General features: G+C 35.5%; 1 protein-coding gene across 2 annotated transcripts; it reads left to right on the top strand.

Moving 5' to 3' along the window:
- The first annotated feature begins 19,183 nt into the window (after nt 1-19,183).
- Nucleotides 19,184-21,540, top strand: LOC115717253 (uncharacterized). Of its 2 annotated transcripts, none has more exons than XM_030646221.2 (4): nt 19,184-19,594; nt 19,772-19,878; nt 19,974-20,058; nt 21,038-21,540. In XM_030646221.2, the coding sequence occupies exons 1-4, from the start codon at nt 19,361-19,363 to the stop codon at nt 21,125-21,127; spliced, it is 516 nt and encodes a 171-aa protein (XP_030502081.2). In that variant the 5' UTR covers nt 19,184-19,360; the 3' UTR covers nt 21,128-21,540. The 2 variants fall into 2 exon arrangements, with proteins under 2 accessions (XP_030502081.2, XP_030502082.2); XM_030646222.2 differs by having other exon boundaries at nt 20,940-21,540.
- The last annotated feature ends 3,338 nt before the right edge of the window (nt 21,541-24,878 follow it).

The following is a 24,878-nucleotide window of genomic DNA, read 5'->3' as shown; positions in this document are numbered from 1 at the left end:
AGGAGATAATAGAGAAAAATGTGTATGGTTTCGACAGAGACATTTTCAAAGGAGAAAAACAAAAAAAGGTCCAGGCACGGCTAACAATTTGGGTACAACATGAATGAGAGACAACTAAGAGGGTGACTACTCGGAATTGATCACAACTACACAACTAAGAGATTGTGGATGCAGCTTTGTGGCGGGTGTACAACAAACAACTATAGAGAGTAGATCGCAAATTCAAAACTTGAGAAAGAGGAGGAATTAGCATTCAAGGGTGACATCCCTAGATTCCAAATACTCACTGATACAACAACAATGGTGTGGAGTATAGCTCAATGAGAAAATGTTAGGAAAGCCTCACTTAGAGACAGGAGAAAAGTGAGACACAATTAGGACCAAAGTAACATATATTGAAGAATGTCATGGCATGTCAAGGACTATACAAGTTTTTGATAAGTGTTGGGATTAGAAAATACACTCATGCAACATAAAGGAATTCAAGGCACAACGTAAGCAAAGAATACTACAATCCAATTACGACTTATATTATGGGCAATAGTATAAGTATGTTGGAGTGTCATCTAATGAGAAACTAAGAGGAAAACTCACAAAGTCCAGCCCTGCTGAAAAGAGATGGTGTTTCTAGGCCCTATAGTGCCCGAGAAGAAAATGACTATGGATTTTTCAAAAGCTAAAATTGTTAAGAGCAAAAAAAAAAAGAAAGAAAAATATTAGATATTTTTCTCAATCTAAAAAGCCAGTAATAGAGATCTTTGGAAGGACTCTCTCAAGTTGACAATAACTAACTTATTGCACACTACTAAGTCTTGTCCAATTGAAAGTGCAAAAGTTAGAAGAAGAAAAAAAAACAAGATATGTATTGATAATTTGGTGGCGTTTGGATGTAAAATGAGACGCTTGAACGAATTATTGACTTGTGCTTAAAGGTAGTATGAGAAGTAAGAATAAAAAATTCCTGACTAAGGAATTATAAATAGTGATTCTCCAGTAATAAATCAAATACAAGTAGGGGTATAGGAGGTATAATAGTGATGGACAGAGTAAGGTCTGTTCGGCATAGTTTGCAAATTATATATATAGTATCCTTACCCTGATAACTTGGATGATCAATACATTATGAGATTGGTATGGTTGACTTATTGTTAAAAGTCAACAAATAATAAATAGTTGGGTTACGATAAGCTATGGTAGGATTGAACTTATTTTAAGGGGGTTATTAGTGTGCTTTCTATGTTTTAATACATATATGTTATAGTCTTAAGTAAATAATCAGTATTGGAATGTATGTTTAAGAGATTTGGAAGATTTAGAGGTACAATTAAGAAGTTGAGATATATTTTTTTTTTAGTGAATTAAAGAAGGCTACAATATATATAGGATATGAATATGGCTAGAATAATCAATGCTATGATAAGTATGAAGTTATGTGATACCTCAGATGGCTGGTATATTAGAAGAAGCAATCATTGAACATAACTATCAGAATCTATCGGCATTACAGATTTAAACTTCATCACTATATCGATGTAATACCAAAGTAGATAAAAGTTAGTATAGAAAACTAGCTAATCTCATAATCAAGTCAACTTGATTGAAGGGGGTAATGGAGGACCAAGCACCATAAGAGAGATTAGCAAAGAAAATACAATAGAGTGATACAAAAATCAGACAACAAAAGGATCCAAAAATGATTATCTTGGAAAATGGGAAGTCATGACAAGTGCAACGAATGCATGGATAAAGGAAATTAAGAAGTGAACGTTAGACAAAAAGGTGGTCGGATAGATAGTTAAATATTTATACATAGAAGACCTGTTAAAGAGATTCCATGTTTATTTCCAAGTGCCATGGAAAAAGTATCTATCGATGAGTAACAACTATGAAACTGCAAGAATGACACCGTAGCTTTACAGTGGAAAAAAAAAACAGAGAGAGAGTAAGATTTTAGTCTGTAATAACATTCAACGAGAGAATGGGAATAATTAAAGAGAAGTTTGCATAAGATCTTTTACCCTACTCTTTGTGTTTGTTATTTTGTATTGTTTAATGTGTTCTCAAGTGACATGTAAGGATGTTCATTTAGAGAATAAATACTGTGATTCTAAATGGCATGTAAGGATGCTCATAGAAGAATAAATAATTTCACTCTTAATGGCATGTAAGGATGCTCATAGAAGAATAAATAATTTCACTCTTAATGGCATGTAAGGATGCTCATAGAAGAATAAATAATTTCACTCTTAATGGCATGTAAGGATGGTCATAAGAGAAAGAAAAACTTTTCATATATTACGAGCATGTGATTGCAAAACTTATGTATTCAAAGCATGTATATGTAAGTTATTATGATGGAGTATATTTTGGTATTTAAAGTAATGTATAGAGAAATAATAATACTTAATTAAGTTGTGTATATTTTATGTGTTATGGATTGACCGATGAGACATAGGTTAAATGCCTGTTTATTGGGTCCATATATATGGTAGATAATGAGATAATGCAGTAAGTGGTGAAAGACATGACGACTCAACACCCCGAGTGTTGGTAAGTTAAATTTCGAGGACGAAATTTCTTTTAAGGAGGGTAGAATGTAATATCCAGATTAAAATAGTATTTATTTATTTTTTTTTTTTGGATATTAATTGAGTGAGGATAATTATCTTGTTTCTTTGTGTTGTTAGTGAGTTGATATTATTGCTTAGAGTAGTTGTACCAATTTTCTAGAGAGAGTTAAAGTTGTATTAACTACGAAAGTAAAATATTATGGTATTTTTATAGAGTAAGTAATCGTTTAATTGAAGCCCAATATGAAGGTCCATTAGGGTTTTATAATATATTTAGTGAGTTTAATTAATTAATGTTAAAAATTCGTAGGTTTGGATAAATTCGCAGGATTAAAAACTGTTTTACTAAAATGATCATATCTGAGTTCTAGAGCTCGGATTGAGGTGATTTTAGTGGCGTTGGAAAGATAATTCAGAGATCTATCAATTATGTAGAAATAGATTTATCGTAATTTTAACTTTATTGGGGTCAAAATTAAGCTACAAAGTGACGACCTGTTAAGCTTAGAAATCCTATGTTTTGAAATTTAAATTTAAAACTTATATCTAACAAATAAGATTTTTATTTAATTATTCTATTTAGAGTTAAATTAGTATCAGATTATAGGGATTTTTTATTATTTTCTTTTATAGGTTTAATTAGATTATAAAACCTAAATCTATCACATTCTTGATACGTAATATGCAGAGCCTCTAACCTGAGAAAAATAAAACTCAATCTCAATCTCTTTCTTTCAGCCTGAATACAATTCTTAGAGAGGACACTCATAAAATCCTATACCCTACAAGTTATCCATCTCGCTACCTATCAAAGATTTATAATTTTCCTTCTTGTTTCATTCTCTTCGCCAAACAACACTCATGATTTTCATCAACATAACATTGAGATCATCATCACCATTCTAATAATTTGAGATTTCAAGATCTAGCACTGATTAAGAAGAGTCATCAAGAGGTAAGAGAGTTCTTCCACTTATTGTTGTGAACTTTTAGGTTAAACTATGAAATCTCAGTTTTTTTTTTATTTATTTTTTTTTTCTGAAAATTATTGTCTTAGTAAAATAGTCATATCTCTCTCAATATTGATCCGTTTCCAGCGATTTTTATATCGTTAGAAAGCTTATTCGATGATCTAAAATTTTTATGAAGAAACTATTCACTATTTCGGTGATATTCTATGTCGAAAATTATCATCTTTCTGATATTGTTGTAAATCGTTTTTTTCATATTCCCAGAAAAAGTACTTTCACTTAAAATACCATAACTCTCTCAATTCTTGTCCATTTTTAATGATCTATATATGGTTTCAAAGCTTATTCAATTTTCCATAAGTTTCATGAAGAAACATTTCGTGAATTCGGAGTTATACTATGTCGAAAAGTTAGTTTCCTTCTGTATCATGTAATTCGTTTCTTGAATCTTGTTCTTCCAAAACTGTTTTGGTAAAATTATAATATCTCTTTGAATATAATTCCAATTTCAGAGATTTTGGTATCATTGGAAAGGGAATTTAATTTCCTAAAACTTTCATGAAGATGTTATCTTCTAGTTCTGAACCTTTCAATGCAAAAAGTTTGTATTTTTGCTAAGTCGTATAATTCGTTACTCCATATTCCTTCTCAGAAATAGTTTCAGTAAAATAATCATAACTCTCTCAGTTTTAATCCATTTTTAATGATCTTTATATCATTGGAAAGATAATGGAATTTTCTATAATTTTTATGAAGACAACTTTTACTGAATTAGTGTAGTTGTTGGTCAAAAAATAGTAATCAATCTGCTGTACTGTAAGAGTACGAATTTTAATATTAGGGCCTTGACCCATGTCTTATTATAGGTGGTAGTGACGAGATAACAACTCTTAAGCAGCGGGATTTGAGGTAAGGAAATTAGATAGTTTTCTATGTGTTTATCTGCATAAATTTAAATTCTTTATATATTGAAATATGATTTATGATTTGTTATTATGAATATGTATATGGTACTGAGAATGTGTGGTATGGACACAATATGAGTTTGTGAATTGATACATAGATTATGGTTGTATGACTTGTATATGTTGTATGTTGTATTTGTATGTTTCAGGTTGTATGTTGTATGATGTATTTGTATGTTGCATGTTGTATGTTGTATGTTGTATGCTAACGTCTCAGGTAAAGTGGGGGACCATGGTGGGGTATGATACGGGATAAGGCCGTTGAATGTAGAGATACCCTACCCTGCATTTTACTGAGTCGTGTAAGAGATTGTTATGGTGGGTATGATACAGTGATGTTACTGTTGAATATAGAGATACCCTATCCTATAACAATGGTAGGGCTGCATAGGCCCATGTTATTATATGAGCAGATTAGGCCCAGGATATTGTAGGGTCAGGCTAGGCCCGGGTTATGTAAGTAATGGCTATGATATGCCAATGTTGTGATAATGTTATTATTATTTATAGTATTGATATGATTATGTTATGAGTATGATATTGGAGTTATGATCTCTGTATATGTGTACGGTGTGAACAAATAGTATAGACTTGTATGATAAAGGTTTCCATATGTACAGTTATTTGGTTATAGTTATAAAAGAGCATGTATGATATTGCTAAAACTTAATAAATACATTAATGGTATGTGTGATATTATATGGTATTGTTTGATAAGCATTTCCTTACTGAGCTTTTAGCTCACCCCCCCTTACTTTCCCCCTACAGGTATTAAACAGGGAAGTATGTATAGTGAGCAGGGTCAGTTCTGGTACGTATACTGTGAGCGGCTACGGGCGGACAAAGAAACGATGCAGAGGCGCCGGTGGTGCCTTAGTTTTATTTTAAGCAGTTGATAAATCTAACACAGTGGAAATGCATTATTTAAAATTATTTACTTACTGTATCTTGTTTTACAAATGAAGGATCCTTCTCTGTTGCATTTTGATTTTTTTTTTTAAAAAATCCACTGTTGTATTTAAATTATTTTTTTTATCTTTTCAAATTATGCATGAAAATAGTATTTTTGTAAAATAAGGCAAAATATTGGGGCGTTACATTCATCCTTCTTGGTTTTAAGTATCCACTTACAACCAATTGGTTTTACACCTTCTGGTAATGGGACAACTTCCCAAACTTTATTGTCTTGCATAGACTTATTCTCTTCATCCATGGCATCAATCCACTTTTGAGAGTTAGAACTTTTCATGGCCTGATGCAAGTTGATTGGATCGTCTTCCATCATTCCAATTTCATCCTCATGTTCTTGAAGAAATACAAAATAGTCATCTGAAATAGCATTTCTTCTCTCTCTTGTGGACCTCCTTAATGGCTCTTGTTCTTGAGGGTGTTGAATTTGTTCTTCTGGAACAATAGCCTCATTTTGATTTGGGAGTTGTTCAACATTGTCTTGTTGAGGTTCCGGATTCATTTCTTGATCAATGACAGGTGTGGAAGCCTGAACATTGTCTAAAATGATAGTAGGAACTGAGTTTGAATTCAATTCCTCCTCAAAAACAATGTCTCTAACCTTATTTCTCCCCCCAAATTCAACATCCTCAAAAAATGTTGCAGTTCCCGTCTCAAAAATATTTCTGACAGTGGGATCATAAAACTTATAGCCCCTAGATCGCTCAGAATAACCAATAAAGTAGCTGCTAACTGTTTTGGAGTCCAGTTTATTTTCATGTGGCCTATAAGGCCTTGCCTCAGCTGGACATCCCCAAATGTGGAAATGCTTTAGACTAGGCTTTCGACCTGTCCAAAGCTCATAAGGTGTTTTTGCAACTGCTTTACTTGGTACTCTATTCAGAATGTAAGCTGTTGTCTTTAATGCTTCTCCCCATAGGGACTCAGGTAAGGTAGAATGAGCGATCATGCTCCTTACCATATCCTTAAGAGTCCTATTTCGTCTCTCAGCAACACCATTCATGCTAGATGATCCTGGCATGGTGTACTGTGGGACAATACCACATTCCTCTAGGAATTTAGCAAATGGTCCTGGACGTTGTTCACTTGAGCCATCATATCTACCGTAGTACTCACCACCACGATCAGATTTGATGTTCTTAATCCTTTTGTTGAGTTGATTCTCAACTTCAGCTTTGTAAGCTTTGAACACGTCCACAGACTGAGATTTTTCATGAATGAGATATAGGTACCCATAACGTGAGTAATCGTCTATGAATGATATAAAATATTGTTGACCATTCCAAGATGCCGTAGGGAATGGCCCACAAATATCTGTGTGAATCAATTCTAAGACTTCTGAAGCTCTATTGGCACCTAATCTCTTAGTTTTGGTCTGTTTTCCCTTGATACAATCTACACAGACATTGAAATCTGTGAAGTCAAGAGACTCTAAAATGTCATCAGACACAAGACGCTCAATTCTACCTCTTGAGATATGACCTAAGCGTTTATGCCATAATGACGCTGAATTTTCTTTATTTAATTTGCGTTTAGTACCTCGTGATTCCACATGCAAGGTTTCATTATAGGATGCAATTGTTTCTAGCAAATAAAGATTGTCATAAGTATTCAAATAACCAGTTCCAATAACATTTAAATTTAAAGACAAAGTAAACTGATTGTTTCCAAATGAACAACAATATCCAAATTTGTCCAACAAAGAAACAGAAACTAAATTTCGTCTAAAAGACGGCACAACAAAAGTGTCTTTCAAATCCAAATAAAAACCAGTTCCTAATAACAATCTAAAATGCCCAATTGCTTCCACTTCTACCGATTGTCCATCGCCCACAAAGATGTATCTTTCACCATCACTTGGCTTTCGGTAGCTCAGGCAACCCTGCATAGAAACACTTATGTGAGTAGTAGCACCAGAATCTATCCACCAAGTGTTTCTAGGTACTGAAACTAAATTAACCTCAGAACAGACCAAAGCAAGATTAATACCTTTCTTTACACGCCATGCGTGATATTTGGCACAATCTTTCTTCACATGTCCAGGTTGGTTACAAAAGAAACAACCCTTAGAATCCTGTTGTTGTTTCTTTGGAACTGGACCCTTAGCAGCTTCATTCTCAAATTTTCTTCTCTTGCCCTTATCCTTAGGAGTAGTGGCCAAGTGAGCACTTTCAGTTTTGTCCTTTTTCAACCTTTCTTCCTCTTGCACACAATGAGAAATAAGCTCGTTGAGAGTCCATTTCTCCTTTTGACAGTTGTAACTAATTTTAAATTGGTTAAACTGTGGAGGAAGCGTTAACAAAACCATGAGTACAAGTACATCATCCGAAAGCTCAATCTTAAGTGTCCTTAATCTTGAGACAATATGATGCATTTCCATAATGTACTCCCTTACATTTCCTTGACCCTTATACTTCATGTTCATTAAAGAACCAAGAAGTGTTGTCATTTCAACCTTATCGTTTTTAGCAAAACGTTCCTCAATTTGTTCAAGGAAATTCTTAGCCATAGTAACCCCTTCGGATTCGGTGCCCCAAAAGGCTTCTGGAATGCTGTGTTTCATAATCATTAGACTCATGCGATTTGAACGATCCCACCTCTCAAATTCCCTTTTATCATCATGGGAACTTTCCTTAGTGAGAGGTGTAGGTTGTTCATTCCTTAGTGCATGATCTAAATCCATACATCCCAGAACTATAAGTAGGTTCCTTTTCCAATCCTTGAAATTGGTTCCATTAAGCATAGGAATAGAATTAATATTAGCAGATATTGAGGCAGCAGAAGATGAACTAGCTGAATATAGAACAAATAAAACAAGCTCACATTAATATGCATAATTAAATAATAAATTCAAATTTTGGTTAATCCCATCTCAAGATACCAAACACACATTAATATCAAGTCTTTGGACAGTAATATTAACTGTAAGCGGTACTCTTGGTGTAGCAATCAAATATTGACAATAAAACTGTGTCAAACAATAGGTCAATCTTTGGACTAACGTATTGCTCACACAAAATACCTTATAATTGTCACACATTTATCGCCACAGGTATGTTTGAAATCTAGCAAAATATTCACTTGCCTTTGGGCTAGTCAATATAAGCATCAATTACAAACACACAACCATCCTAATATTTAAATAAATTAATCTACACAAAAGAGGTCACTTTGGCGACATATTGTTTCAATTAATTTACTCAAAATATTAGTCATAAACCAACACCAAAATTTGAATTAAATTGTTTGTACCAAAATACATATTTACCGAACTATACTGTAACATATATTACACACTGAAACATATTATATATAAATATGCCTAAAAAAAAAATCAATGCGCAACCTGCTTCATGATGATCGAATATATATATCTAACATACATGATAAAATATACATGATCCAATATATATTAATTATTAGAAAATATATATATATATGCCGTAAAATAGAGGCTGCAAAAATCTGCAAAAGAAAGTAACTAACATATGCGAAGTCTGCAAAAGAAAGTATCTCTTTGTTCTTCTTGCGACATATGTCGGTATATGAACCAAAAAGAATTATTGGATGTTTATATTATATATTAACAAAAGTCCAAAACAAATAAAACGAAAACCAATTACATCCTTAATATTATCATAGATATATATAACTGAGTCGAACCACGAAAATTATATCGAGAGGAAAAATAGAATGGTACTGATCATATATCAATAAATCATAAACTTACAACATATATACAGAAGCCATAAAATATTAAGGCACAATATTATTCAAACAAAAATCAAAACCCTAATTTTCAAAATCCCCAAATTTCATAAACTAAATCATCAGATCTTCAATTAATTTAACAAAGGTGGCTCTGGTACCACTTGTTAGGGTTTATAAAACACTTAAGAAATATATAAATCACAGATCCAAACATATTCCTAAAAGTACTTTAATATAGAAAACCCTAAATCATAAATCTATAAAGCCTTTGCTAAATTAAAGAAGAAGAAGATGATAAAATATGAGCGGAAGCACTAACCTGAAGTCATTGTTGGAGATTGCAGAGAAGGTTTTGATCTTCCAAGGATACACTATTTTCTAGAGTATTTTCTCTGATGGGGAAGGAGAGAATACAGAAACCCTAGTGTTTCTTGGGGACCACTACCTATTTATAAACTCATCTTAGAATGAGTTTTGGGTATTTATAATTTGGCCCCTCAACAAATTATAAATTAACTTATGGTATCTACACATTAATTCCATGACACTTTAATACCCTTTTGATACCCATAACATAATTGGTCACTTAATTTTGTATCACACTTTATAATAGCATATACATTATACATATGTGCCCACATAGGATTTTTAATCCAACACACCAGGCAGCCCAACCTCCTCCGGCGTCGTCCTCCTCCGGCCTCGTCCTCCTCCGCCGACTTCGAAGCTATTAAAGCCACCACCACCATCTCCTCCATCTCAGATCCGCCATTAAAGCCGGCGAACAAAGATGTAGCTTCGACGTGGTTGTGGAGGAGGACGTCGGGGACCACCAAGCTAGCTCGGATCGATCTCCTCTCTCTCTCTTTCCTGATCTCTTCTCTTTCTCTTTATATTTAGGGTTTTCAAATAGTTGTGGGGAAATAAAATTAGGGTTTTCAAATATTAATTTTGGGGTTAAGTTTCGTATATATATGTGTGTTTGTTTATTTGTTGGATTTGAATTTGTTTGAATTGGTTTGAGCTTGATTTTGTTGTTTTTTTTTTTTTTTTGCGATTTGGATGGTTGTGGATGGTAGTAGATGATTGAAGAAGATGAAGAAAAAGAAGATGGTGGTGGTGGTGTTGGTGGTAAGGAAGGAATGGTGGTGGGTGGGTGGCTGGGAAGGATTTAGGTTTACGGTTCGTAGTCAAAGAAAAAGAAAAAAAAAAAGAAAATGAAAGAAAGGAAAAAAGATGAAAGAAAAAGAATTTTTTTTAATTTTTTTAATTTTTAAAATAATTAATTTTTTATTTTTTTTTAAAATATTTTTTTACGTGGACCAATAAAATTGTGCCACGTGTTTATTGTGTCCACGTGGACAATCCAACCTGGCAGTTAACAACTAAATTTGGACGAAAGTGTTAAATTGCTAACAGTTTCCTGGTTTTGGGGGTTTACCCGCAGAAATTTGGGTTTTGGGGGTTTAGTGAAACCAAAACGAAAGTATTGGGGGGTTTTGCTGCCATTTACCCTACAATAAATAATTAAAGAAAGCCCAATCGTAGATGTACAACAGCAAAAACCCAATCGTATTTTTTTTGAATTTAATGAGATTTATTTTATTATATATAAATAAAAAAGTGATCCATGAATTTCTCATAAACCATTTTAATTTTAATAATAAATCATTTTATTTTTAATATAAATAAAAAGTCACCCATGAATTTCTCATAAACCAAGAATTATGTTATATAGGCACACTTTATATAAAATAGATATTTGTGTGTAATTCAATTAGTATGTAAAATTAAATAAAGAAGTAATTATAAAACATTTATAACAATTATTTAACATATGATTTTAAAAATTAAATTTGAAATATACAAAAATATCATATAGAAAAATATCATAGTTATACTCTTTCAATAAATATAAAAAAGATATATATAAAAATTTAAAATGATATTTACATAATTATAAATTAAAATAAAAAACTAATAAATTAAGTTGAAACAACAACAACAGCAACAACAACAACAACAACAACAACAACAACAATAATAATAATAATAATAATAATAATATGTATATGTATATAAATTGTAATTCTCAAACAAAAAAAAAACAAGATTTATAGTATGTATAAAATTAAAAATTTTGTATGGTAAAAATTTATTGGGAACAACTTAATTGTGATCTTTTGTCCCTATCATATAAGTATTTTTTATTTTTTAGAGAAGTCACAACCTAATAATTTTTATATAATGGTGAATAATGTAATTTTTATAATTAAGAATGTTATTATTATTGCGAATTAAATACTTCACTTATCTATTAAATATATTATTATTTGTAAAAGAAATAGATGATAGATATAACAAAAGATTATTATTTATATTTCTATTTATATAATAATGTTTGAAAATATTTAAAACACATAATTTGAATGTGTTGACAACGATTTTGAACGGAAAATCAATTACAAGTGAGATACGGTAATGACAATATTTTTAAAATCATATGATAAATTTTCAATAAATTTATCAATAATTATATATATTTTGAATTCATAACAATATACTATTTAAAAACTAACAGTATAATAATATATCTACAATAACTTAATTCTTTAAAAATTATTATTTATTAAGTTTAAAATATTTAAAAAAAATAAAACTCTATAATCTATGAAGCGAGGGTATAATAATAATATATATTTATAATAACTTAACTTAATTGTAAGTTTTGTTTTGACTAAAAATAAATTTTTTTTGTAGTGAAATAAAATAACACAAATTTAGCAAATTTGTTACTAATTAATATTATTAAAATTATTACTAAATACTAATTACAAAAAGTATCACTAAACAAAATATAACCGCACACGAAACTCGGTTTATTTTTTAGATTTTTATAATATAGAATTAAAATTAATATTTACACTTTTACATATTTACTAGTTATTAATAGAGAGAGAGAGAGAGAGAGAGAGAGAGAGAGAGAGAGAGAGAGAGAGAGAGAGAGAGAGAGAGAGAGAGAGAGAGAGAGAGAGAGAGAGAGAGAGAGAGAGAGAGAGAGAGAGAGAGTGAATTACTTAGAAATTGTAACCAGACTCTTCCTTTTGCTCTCTCAAAATGCACAGTATGAACACAACTCTTTCGTCTTCCTCAGAGCGTTCCCACTCTGCACCTAAACTTTCCCAGCCAGTGGAACCAATGCCCAGCCCCAGATCCTTCGATCAAGGTGGCTCCGACTCTTCCTCAACTGAAACCCAAGGCAGCTCGACTCGTCCAAGCCGATCCAGCCGCTGCAGACAGATCCAGCCCAACCACCCTAGTCGAATCAACAATAACTCCGGCCAGCCTCCCCAAGCGTCGATCCGTACCTGCATTAATCAATCTCTTACAGGTATTGAATGTTTCTTCCCTATTCTCCTATTCACTGTCAAATCGAATCAGAGGTTTGGTTTCTCAATCGAGCAGTTTAGATACCAATTTGGTATTCCCATTAAATTACCCTTTGACATTTCTATTCTGAATACTGAAAATTTCTTTTTAAAATCATTTCTCAGTAAAGCCATAATTCCTTTTGCTCAAATAGATTCAAATTTCTCATTAATGCCCGTCTGTATGTGTGTTCTGCCTGGTACTAGAAGTAATTCTTATATGCAGCATCTCTGTTTGAACATTAATGGCACAAATGTGATAGTTACCAAATCTGTTTGCATCAGCCATATCGGGTTCTTTCTATTTAAGGACATGCTATCCCTTTGTTTCCTCACCTGCATTTTAGTCATACATAGGCCCTGCACTCAGTGTCATTATCCTCACCACTCCTATATATTATACGATATATATATATATCATATAAACCATAACCACACGTATTCCACTCCCTGGCTAATATCTCTTCACACACACTTAATCACCTGTCTACATATTCATATTAGTGTTCAATCTTTGATTTAGCTCAATCTCATTTGTTCCCTGATTTGGTACTGCATAGTCTTCACTCTGCATCACACTTTGTCACTAACCCATCGCAGCATCCATCAACCTTCGTTGCAAGCTTTTAGTCACCAATATCTCACTATCATTTTGTCTCTGACCCATAATAGCTCTATTCATAGATATTCTAGTTATAACCTTCACATAAGTATTTGTTTACTCCTATTTTTGGCTCATAACTATTCTGTCAACATAATATATTTGTGGTCTTTTAATAGTCACACTATTACCGTTCCAATCTCCCAACCCCTCACTGTATCATATTCATCTTACTCTATTGCTTCATTCTCTTGGTCAGCATCATGGATGAGTTAACAAACTCTTTGTCTGTTGCTCTTAATCTCACAGAAACCGAGTGCACTATCCAAACCCTCCGTGAGCCTACCCCCATAAACACACCCGAGTCCGAGATACAATCTCTCCCTCTCTATCTTGTTGTCAAAGTTCACACGGTTAAATCCTTTAACCGCAAAAATTTTATGGAGAAAATGACTAGAGATTGGAACAATATCTCTCGGAACCCTGTGGTTATCACCGACCGGTCTAACGGCCTCTTCCTTGTTGAGTTTGGTTGTTATGGAGATAGGCGCCGGGTTTTGCTACAACAACCTTGGACCTACCTCAACCAAGCTATCCTAATGGATATTCCAAATTCCTTGGATGTCCTTAATGGAGATAGCTTGCTCAAAATACCCCTCTGGGTTCAAGTGTTCAACACTCCCTTTCTTAAACGCTCTGAAGAGTTGGCGGTTCTTGTCTCATCATCCCTCGGTCACTTGTTGGAAGTCTACCGGCCCTCCTTCCGTGAAACTTGGGGACCCTACTTTAGGATTAGGGTCATGTTTGATGTTGCTCAACCTCTTCCTAGCGGAGTTCCCGTCCATTTCACTGGTATTAATAAAGTTGTCTGGCTTGAGTTGAAATACGAGAATCTCCCCGACATATGTTTCTTTTGTGGCCGAATGGGGCACAGTTACAACAAAGGGTGCATGGATTACATGAAGGCATGTGATGAAGCCCCGTTCCCTTCGGAGTTAAGGTATGATATCAAAACTATCACGGGTAAAGTAAAGGTTACCACTAACGCTTTGTTGTGCCCTGAACAGCTTAACTTTGCCAATCCCCCGGTGGCAAGTTTCATGACTACTAATCCCGCAAGCGCTGTCTGTGTTGCCCCACCGGAGATCATGCCACCTTTTCCCACTTATGGCACCCTTGACCAATGCCCCCCCCCCCCCGGCCAAACCCAACAAGTAGGCCTATACAAGTCCGGCCCATCAGCTTACCCCCAAGATCCACCTCAAATGATCCAAGCCGAGACCCATGCAAACATAAACACCACCTACCCTTCCAACAACCCCCCACCCAAGACCATTACCCCGTCCTACACCGCCCTCCTTAATGCCACGATGAGTAACACTAGTGTCCAAAAAGCCTCACCAATTTCCAACCCGAGTCATACCACCACACCCCAAAACTCTAGCAGCTCCCACTCCATTAGCTCAAAGTACTGTCATGTCCCCTTACCTGAAAACATCCCTTTCCTAGACACTAACAAAAGACTTGAAGCCATGAATCTCACTTACCAACCTAGTATTGCCACTCCCTCGGGTTCAAAGGCTTCGAGGAAAAGAAACAAGCCCGACTCCAAAGACAAGTTCAAAAGGCAAACTGAAATGGTTAATGGGGAGCTCCGTCACCAAATTAAGCGTTCCCGCTCAGACAATCCGCAAGTCAATGAAGTCTCTTCTGGAAATGCAGGCCTTGCCACCGAGCAGGCCTGCCTGCCACCATGAATATTATCAGCTGGAATGCGCGAGGAATTGGGAGTGATCGTGCATTCCGAAACCTCTCCCGTTTGGTGTCATCTTATAATCCTACTATGTTATTTATTATGGAATATAGACTTGCTAAGAATGCTATCGGTCATGTAAAAAACAAGCTCCATTTTGATTCCGGCTTAGAAATGCCTAGGATAGGTAGAAGCGGGGGCTTACTTTTGTTATGGACTAATGATGTAACTGTTACCTTATGTTCCCAATCTATTAGTCATTTTGATTGTTATGTGTCGTGTGCTATTACGAATGTGTCGTTTCACCTTACTTGTTTTTACGGCTCCCCGGTGGACTCTCTCAAGCCCACACCTGGCAAATCCTGAAGAGGATTGGTAGAGATAATCCCCGGGATCCGTGGCTTGTCATTGGGGACTTCAATGCTTTTCTTTTTTCCCATGACAAGCAAGGGGGAATCCTGACAGGGGCCCTTCGTCAGCTTTTAGACAGCTGTTAGATTCTTTTAACCTTTCCCCGCTTACCCCCGAGGGGCCCCTCCTCAGCTGGAACAATAATGTGGCTCATCCTAAAAACATCCAAGAGCGAATTGATTGGGGGATCATCAATGATTCCTGGATGGATACCTTCCCGGAGGCCTCTCTCACTCACTTGGGCTTTTTCGGCTCTGACCACCGAGCCTTGAAGTTAGTCAGATCCAACCCTCCGGGCCCTCAGTCGAAGGACCATAGCAAGAGATTCCATTTTGAAAATGTGTGGCTAAAGGACCCTAACTGGACCCGAATTTTCGATCAGTCCTGGACTAGTCCCACGACCACTCAGGAAGCCATCCCTAAACTCGTTGCTGCTCAATCTTCGTGCGCACATACGCTTAACAATTGGAATCACAAAAAAGATTTCAACTTTAAACAACACATTAGTAAGCTTGAGAAAGAGCTGGAATCTGCCCGTTCTGCTTCTATTTGGGATGATCATACCATAACTACTATAAAAGATCTCCAATCCCGGCTTGACGCTCTTTTGTACAAAGAAGAAACTTACTGGAAACAGCGAGCAAAAACCCAATGGCTGGCTCAAGGGGATAAAAACACAAAATTCTTTCACCGCTTTGCCTCCCATAGGAAAAAAATCAATAAAATTCATCAACTTCATCTGCCTAATGGAGGCATTGTTTTTGATGAGGAGGGTATTATCCGGGAAATTGAATCTCATTTTGACCACCTCTTCACCTCCTCGAACCCTTCTAATGAGGATATGAACAAAGCCCTGGAAGGCATTATGCGTTCTCTCTCCGACCTGGACAAAACCCTTCTAGCTGAAGACTTCTCCTCGGATGAAATCGAGAAAGCGTTTACCCAGCTCCCTCTGGATAAAGCTCCTGGCCTGGATGGCTTCAACTCTCACTTCTACAAAGCAAACTGGTCGGCTGTTCAGAATGATGTGATCAGTGCGGCGTCCAGCTTCCTCAACGGAAGCGGCAATGTGGCCTCGCTGAATAACACCCTCATCACTCTCATACCCAAAGTCAAACAGCCCAAGTTTATCTCCGAGTTCCGGCCCATTAGTCTTTGCAACATCACTTATAAAATTATCTCAAAGACTATTTCCACAGGTTAAAAATTGTGCTGAATCAGTTGATTTCACCCAATCAAAGTGCTTTTCTCCTAGGCAGGCTTATATCAGACAATATCATTATAGCCCAGGAAGTGGCACACTCCATCATACTCAAGACGAAAGGGAAGAAGGGTTGGATGGCGGTCAAACTTGACATGGCCAAAGCCTTTGACAGAGTGGAATGGCCTTTTATAGTTGCCATTCTCCAGAAATTCCAATTCCCCCTAGGTTTATCCAATTAATCCTTGCCTGCATCTCCACAGCCTCTGTCCAGTTCAATCTGAACGACAAAGTCGTAGGAAGTGTCATGCCTTCTAGGGGTATCCTCCAGGGTGATCCTCTCTCCCCCTACCTCTTTCTTTTATGTGCGGAAGGCTTTTCTTCTCTTTTGCACCTGCAAGAAAGAAGGCAAGCTCTCTCGGGCTTCAAAGTTGCCAGAAGAGCCCTTGCTATCTCCCATCTCCTGTTTGCGGATGACAGTTTCCTATTCTGTCAGCCATCCATCAGCTCCTGCAACATTATTAAAGACATCCTCGATGTGTACGAGCGAGCCACTGGTCAGAAGGTAAATTTCCAAAAATCCTCGCTGTACTTCTCCCCAAATGTGGAGCTCAGGGATCAAACTTTGATTTCCGACTTCATGCGAATCCCGGTCCGCTCCTCTTTTGAAAAATATTTGGGTCTCCCCCAGCATATTGGTCGAACAAAAAAGCAATTATTCCATTACCTTCACGACAAGGTCTGGGGTCATCTCCATAATTGGAAGAACAAAGTCTTTTCAAAAGGGGGCAAAGAGACTCTTCTAAAATCTGTCATTCAGGCCATCCCTATGTACTCTATGGCTTGTTTTCGTCTCCCGGTGGCCACTTGTCATTCCCTAGAGTCTATAATGGCCAACTTTTGGTGGGGTGTTAATGACAACAACCGCCCCAAAACTCACTGGCAAAGTTGGAATAAGTTATGTAGGTCCAAAAGGGACGGAGGGTTAGGCTTCCGCTCCTTGGTCTATTTTAACCAAGCTTTACTTGCCAAGCAAGCCTGGCGTATCTTTAAACAACCAAACTCAACAGTGTCAAAAATTTTGTCCGCTAGGTATTTCCCTCACTCTTCCTTCCTCAAAAGCTCACTAGGTCACTCTCCCTCCTTTGTTTGGCGTAGTATTTGCTGGGGAAAAGAGTTGCTGCATAAAGGAATTATTTCTAAAATAGGAAACGGGCAGAACACATCCACGACTTGCGATCATTGGATCCCGGGTACCCGTCAGTTTTCCCCTCTCCTCCAAGTCCCTGACAAAGTTGCTTCTTTCATCACACCTTTTATGACCTCGGACTTAACCTGTTTACAAAGCTGCTTTACGCCTCATGTTGTTGACCAAATTCTCTCCATCCCCCTTCCCCTCACCCCTTGTCCCGACGACTATATTTGGGAATCTACAAATTCTGGTGTCTATACTGTCAGATCGGGTTACCATCTTAGTCTCTCTTCCATTTCCCCACCTGATATCCCCTCCTCCTCCTCACCTTCGCCTTGGTGGAAACACCTCTGGCATCTTAACATCCCCGCCAAGGTGAAAGATTTTGCTTTTAGAGCCACAAACTCAACCCTCCCCACAGCCAAGAACCTATCCCATAGGAAAATCATTCAATCTTCAGGCTGTGAACGTTGTGGAAAATCGGAAGAGTCTGTGTCACATGCATTGTTCTACTGTCAGAGCATTAGAAGAGTCTGGAAAGGTACGCAATTTTATCCCTATATTTTTTCATGCTCCTCTGAGATTATGTTTCATGATTTAGCATATATGATATATACATCTCTCACCAAAAAAGATGTAGAGTTCTTTCTTTGCACTGCTTGGTTTATTTGGTTCAACAGGAACAAAGCACTGAAAGGTCAGCCCAACGATCAAGCTCATGCAATTCTCAATTTGGCTCAAAGCTTTTTGACAGACTACCATTCCTCCATGACGACCTCAGCACCTTCCGACCGGCCCAGTCATAGTCCGACCCCCTCATCTTGGTCTCCTCCACCGCCGGGACTTCTCAAGCTCAATGTGGATGCATCAGTTTCCAAGGTCAATGGAAAAGCAGGTTTTGGTGGAATTATCAGAAACAGCGAAGGCCTGGTAGTAGCAGCCTTGGCGCACCCTTACAATGGAGGAGGAGCTGTCGCCACCCTTGAAGCGAAAGCTCTTCTCACCCTTCTTCGCTGGTGCATTGACGAACATTTTTTGATCCACGAGGTAGAGACGGACTGCAAAGCTATTACTTATGCACTGTATTATCGAAAAGAGGACATTTCAGTTTTTGGAGACCTTATTCGTCAAATCAAGAATAGTTTGTCTCATTTCCCTGCTAGGCTCTCTCATGTCAATCGTGAAGCCAACTCTCTTGCTGACAAATTGGCATACCGGGCCTCGGGGTTAGACGAAGTTGCTATCTGGATTGGAGATGACCCCTGTGATCTCATTGAGTTCCTTTCTTCCTAGTGGGCACCCTTTCTTTCAAAAAAAAAAAAAAAATAGGAGGGGTAGAAGGAAAAAAAAAAGAAGTTAAAATAGATATTATTTGGTATAAATTAATTAAAAGTTTAAAAATTAATAATGTTTATATTTTTAAGAATATATAATGAAATTTCCGTTGAGGGTTTATTCAATTTCAACCCGAGCAGGGGACTGGACTAGGGCCTAGGCTATTCAGTTTGCCAAACGCATCTGCATCCCAAAGAGCTCAGTTTAAGACGTTAGGTTTTCTGTAACACAAATTTTCGAACCATTAACGACGATGATGTTGAAGAGACTATCCTCCAACCTTCGATCTCTAGCACTATGCTCGGCCCAAACACTTCCTTATACCTCTTCTTCTCGTCGTCTGTTCCACTCTTCCCCAAAGCTTCTTCAACCTCTCCTCTCTTCCGCTTCCAATTCATGGACCTTTAAGCCCCTTTTTGGCGCTTCTTCACCAATGCATCATTCTCTGGGTGTTAACTCCATTATTTCTTCTCGATTCCCTATGTCGGTGAGTTCGGCATTTGATATCTCTTTCATTGTATGCATTTTCTCTTTCCGTTTGGTTGCTGAGAATATGCGTCATGGAAACTAGGATCGTATTTTTCTTTCACAGAAGTAAATTAGGGGTTGTGTGTTTATTGAGCAGTAACTAACTGAAATTGTGTTTCTTTTCGTGTATGTTAAGATGGTTCAAGTGCGGCACGTCGTTTCGAAGAGGGATAGACGGAAGAGGAGGAAACCGATGACACCAATCACTTCCAAGCTCAAGAAAATCAAAATGAAACCATTCTCGTAGGTTTATACTCTTGAGTTATAATCTTAAACCTTGTAAATTTGTGAAAAGGTTTAATAAGTTTCCCGGAATAATTGGTTTAGATGTCAACCAGGTCTTACAAATCCAGGTTTAGGACTATGAATGATGGGAATATCCGACGGTGGAGGGAGGGAAAACGACACAATGCGCATTTGAAGGTGTGCTTTCTTAACCCTATTACCGATGTATGATTTAAGCAAAAATATAATCTTGAAGGGAATGTACATTGGGCGCTTTGTTTGTGGATGTTGGATTCATATGATTGATAATAATTTTCCTGACTTTAAAGAATATAAGTTGTTAGTGAGCGGATGATATTTGTTTGCATTGTAGTGTAGTTTATATAATCTCTTATGTGTGGTGGGTTCTTTTTAATGAAATTTGTTCTTCTGAGTTTGTTCATGCTAAGTAGAACAAATGAGAAAATTAAATATGGTATTTTATATTATGTAGAAGATCTCTGTTATGAGATTTCTAATAATGGATGGTCAGATACACGAATGTGTGGATTTTGGTTAAAATGTTTCTTAGCTGTACAAATTTCTTGTCTGTTACCTTGATTTATCTTAATGCTGCTACAAAAACACTAACAAATCGTTTGCATGAGTTTCGGCTTTTGACTCAATGAGACCTACCTAACAATTGAATTGCCTGAGATTCCCAACTCCCAAAGATTATGGTTAAGCAGTAGGACTTAGAAAATCATTTCAGTTGTTCACCTTTTGTCTGCTATCTTAATATTGCTAGAAAGCATTAAGAAATCTGCTCTTTCAGTGTTATGTTGAACATTTGATGAGGAGCATTCATAAGAAATTTCCATTTGCATTTGTGGTCTCTCTCTCTCTCTCTATATATATATATATATTGTGGGTAGAAAGTCTCTCCTTGTTTTGAGCATTGCTGAGAGTTGATAGCTAAATATTTGCCTTTGCCAGGAATTATGTTTAGAACTATTCTAATAATGAACTAATGAATAATAGATTTATTAAAAAGTGATATTGACTTGCTAATGAGGTGTTAAATTTTTGGTCGCTTCTAGTTTCCATTTGCCTTGTCTTCAGTGTTTCAATATTGGGCATTCAGTTTGCATATTACCATGCTACCACTCAAGTAAGATGAAATTTGTGGTACTTGCAGTCGAAGAAAGCAAAACGCAGGCTCAGGCTCCCTTCTATTGTCCCTGCAGCTTATGCCAAAGTAATGAAGAAGCTTAACTTCAGTGGTTAAGAAAAGAAACATCGGAGTCTTATGCAGGTGCTTTAAATTTTGTTCGAACAAGGAGAGGTTATATTGCTGGTGCCTTGTGCCATTGTACTCTCTTTTCATTGTTTACATTTCAGAAGCCCAAATTAAGGAGAGGGTTCTATAGCTGTTTAGTAGTTGGTTACTTACCGAAAGTGATAAACTTGGTTGAGGTTCCAATCAAAATTATTTCACTGAGGTTTTTTTTCCCCATAATAGGTAATAATTTCCTCATTATATATATCAAGTTTCTTAATTCTGTTGTTGTTCATTGAACTAGGACACTAACAAGTGCCTATGACACTAGCTATCAATGACTATTGATATGATTAAAGAAAGACCAGTTTATAGTACGTGAATGAATGAGTACACTCCCAGTAAAAGTGGAATTCTGGTTCCTTCTAGTCTAAATATTATTAAGTCGAAAATAGTTTCATTTACAAATATGTGATAGGGGCAATAGATGGTGCATTATAAGATCTTTCTTTTGTTATTGTTCTGTGTTCTTCCTTGTTAAGCATATTCATTCTTTGGGTTGAATATAGAGTATGGTGGAGTTTGGAAAGAGTAGAGCCTTCTTTGTTTAATTGAATGTTTATGAAGAACATATATTTCAAAACAAAGATGCTAAATAACCCGATTTTCATTCCGATATTCTTTATTATTATTATTCTTTTTACAGAATTGAAAAGTTCAATTAAAAAGGCTAAGAATCAGCCGTGACAGTGTGTATAAAATATACGGGATACCCGGCCACCAAGTAAATTCATGTTTCATAGAGCTAATTTTTCAAATGATGAGCAACTCCTAGCTCACATGGACTGAAAAGGAGCTTTGGATACTCCGAAGAGTGGGGCAAGCCCCACACAATGGGCGGTGGCGATTTATTGACATTTCATGCATGGATAAGTTAGGTTTGCAAGGTAGCCGATCACATGATGTTTTCCAGCAAAAATGCTTTACTTTGGTGGTATGTTGGGGGAGCCTGCCCATAACCTGCCTTCACCAATAGCTAGTAAAGCACTCCAAAGCATGATGTCAGATTAGGTTGTCATCATGGTCCAGGATAGCGGCCAGTAGCTACCTCACGAGTCAAGGACCTTTGAATAAGTTCTTCATTCTACTCTCATTGGGAGAGTTATCAAATAGAAAGTTGACAATTGATGCTTAAAAATTGTCCATAGTCTTTTAGTATGCCACATTAAAATGCATAAGAATTTAATACTTTAAAATTAATTAAATCCCAAAATACCCTCCTCATACCTTCCCTCTTTCTTTTGGCCTCTCTCTCTCTCTCTCTCTCTCTCTCTCTCTCTCTCTCTCTCTCTCTCTCTCTCTCTCTCTCTCTCTCTCTCACCTGACCCAACCAATACCCACGACCACAGAACCATACCGAGCTAGACTCTGACCAAATCCACGACCACCGCACCACCTCTGACAAAACTTACTTCAAAGATAAAACGTAGGACAAAACTGAGGAGGATATCGCGAAACTACGAAGAGAAATTCTGAAACCCAAAGCCCCAAAATCTATAAGTTCTCAACTCGCTTCTTTTCTGTATTTTTTTTTTCTAGTTTTTGACGATGTCGCGAATCATCGCAAAATCATGAAACATGCTAAATGTCTCCAATTCACAACATTGCAAAACACATTGCTAAATATCACAAATCATTGCTAAACATTGCAAATATCGCTAAATTTCATCCCTAATCTTAGATTTGTTCTATCATTGCAAATACATCGCAAAATATTGCAAAAAACTGGTAAACTAGAAGACAGATATGCAAAAAACGAGAGAGGCCGTGAGAGAAGATGATGTCGAGGCCTTGCGACTAGGGTTCTGGGTCTGTGTGTTCGTCGGTAGGGATTCTAGGTTGGCGTTAACGCCAGAGAGAGAGAGAGAGAAGTTTTTTTTAAAATGTAAGGGTATTTTTGAGAGGAAAAAATATTAAAAGTATATATATACTATTTCTAATTTGGTGATATATTAAAACAATATATTTTACATTTAAGCATACTAAATCAAATTTCCCTTATCAGTTTCTTCACATTAGGTGTTTGTTCCTTCACATTAGTATGAAAGAGGTCACGATACATTTGTGACAACTAGCCAATTTTTTATATGCAAGGTCCATTGCAAAATTTAAATAAATAAAAAAAGGTGATGACATTCATGTTTGTCTAGGTCCTGTAACAGAGTTGAGCCGTATGAAGGCTAGTGTTGTAAGTTCGTGCGTGTCGTGTTGACCCGGTCTGTATTTATTCGTGTTTTTTAAAAAACAAGTGTCGTGCACAGAAAAATATGGGTCGTGCTGTGTCATGTTAACATTTTTAAAGGGTAGGCCCAACACGGCCCGTAGGCCTATTTTCGTGTCGTGATCGGATTCGTGTTGTGCTTTGTTCGTACCGGCCCGTATTTTTTAAATAGTGCTTTACTTTTCATATATTTTTTTTGCAATTACTAAATCTATATATATATAAGAAGAGATATAAGACGGTGACATGACACTCTAAAATCTCTCTAAATGATATTATTTATTTTTATTTTTTAATTTTTTATTAACTTCATAAATATTTATTAATTATTGATATTGATATAAAATATATACTTTTATTTTTCCTTAATTATCTCAATTTCTTTTTTATTTTATTTTTTAAAAAATCATAACTTTTATTTTCTTAATTCTCTTATTTTTTTTATTAAGTTCATAAATATTTATTAATTATTGATATAGAATATATACTTCTATTTATTTTTTCTTAATTCTCTCAATTTCTTTTTTATTTTATTTTCTAAAAATCACTTCTTCAAATTTATCATCACACGTATTAGGTTTGTTGGCTTTATTTTTTATTAATTTTTTTTAATCTAATTAAGCCATCAGACGTTTTGGTTTTGTTGGCTTTATTATTTTATTAATTTGTTTTTAAATTTAATTAAGCCATCTATGTATATTAGGAGGAAGTTACGTGCCGAGCTACGTGTCGAGCTACGTAAATGTTAGTTTTATTTAAGGTTTGATTTTTTTTTTTAGATTTTTGTAACTAAGGTATGATTATTGTGTCATTGTATTTGGTTAGTAAAACATAATTGTGTGTATAAAGTTATGATATGTACATTGATATTAATAATAAAAAGTACGTAAATCGAAATATTTACATAATCATAATGTAGTTATCTGTAATGTGAAAAAATAATCTATGATAAGTCATAATAATATATGACTTTTAACATTTTTTGTTTTATTTGTTTCTGAAAAATTCAAAGGAATAATATATTTTTTTTTGCAAAATTTAAATCAAATATTATGTAGCGAAAATTAAAGAAAAATTGGCATCTTAAAATAGAGGAAAAAAATTATTAAATAAAGTTTTAATATAGAATATTATTAGAAAAATTAACAGAGTATAGTGAAACTTTATCCTAATATTCCATCAGTTCAGTTGTTTGAATGGTGAATTAATTGTACTTTAGACTCATTAATCGTTTTGGATCTACATACAATTGGATCTCCATTTTTTGGTCGATAATTTTTTTGTAATTTTTTGGACAAACAACCTATGTTTTTGAAAAAATAATTTTTAATATTATTTTTATGATGATTAAGATAAAATTCATTGTACTTTTATTTGGGAAAATGTAGTATATATATAAATTTATATATTTAACTGTTTAAATTTACCTCATCCGAATATGACTTTAATTGAACTACAATACATGACAATATATATTTT

The sequence above is a fragment of the Cannabis sativa genome, chromosome 5 (assembly GCF_029168945.1).
Source record: "Cannabis sativa cultivar Pink pepper isolate KNU-18-1 chromosome 5, ASM2916894v1, whole genome shotgun sequence".
NCBI classification, from domain to species: domain Eukaryota; kingdom Viridiplantae; phylum Streptophyta; class Magnoliopsida; order Rosales; family Cannabaceae; genus Cannabis; species Cannabis sativa.
Note: the sequence above shows the minus strand (reverse complement) of the source record. Positions and strands in the feature narration are given on the sequence as shown.

Coding starts and splice junctions, on each gene's coding strand:
- LOC115717253 (XM_030646221.2), top strand. CDS start 19,361: ATGATGTTGAAGAGACTATCCTCCAACCTTCGATCTCTAGCACTATGC. Junction 19,595..19,771: donor CTTCTCGATTCCCTATGTCG/GTGAGTTCGGCA, acceptor GTGTATGTTAAG/ATGGTTCAAGTGCGGCACGT. Junction 20,059..21,037: donor GACACAATGCGCATTTGAAG/GTGTGCTTTCTT, acceptor TGGTACTTGCAG/TCGAAGAAAGCAAAACGCAG.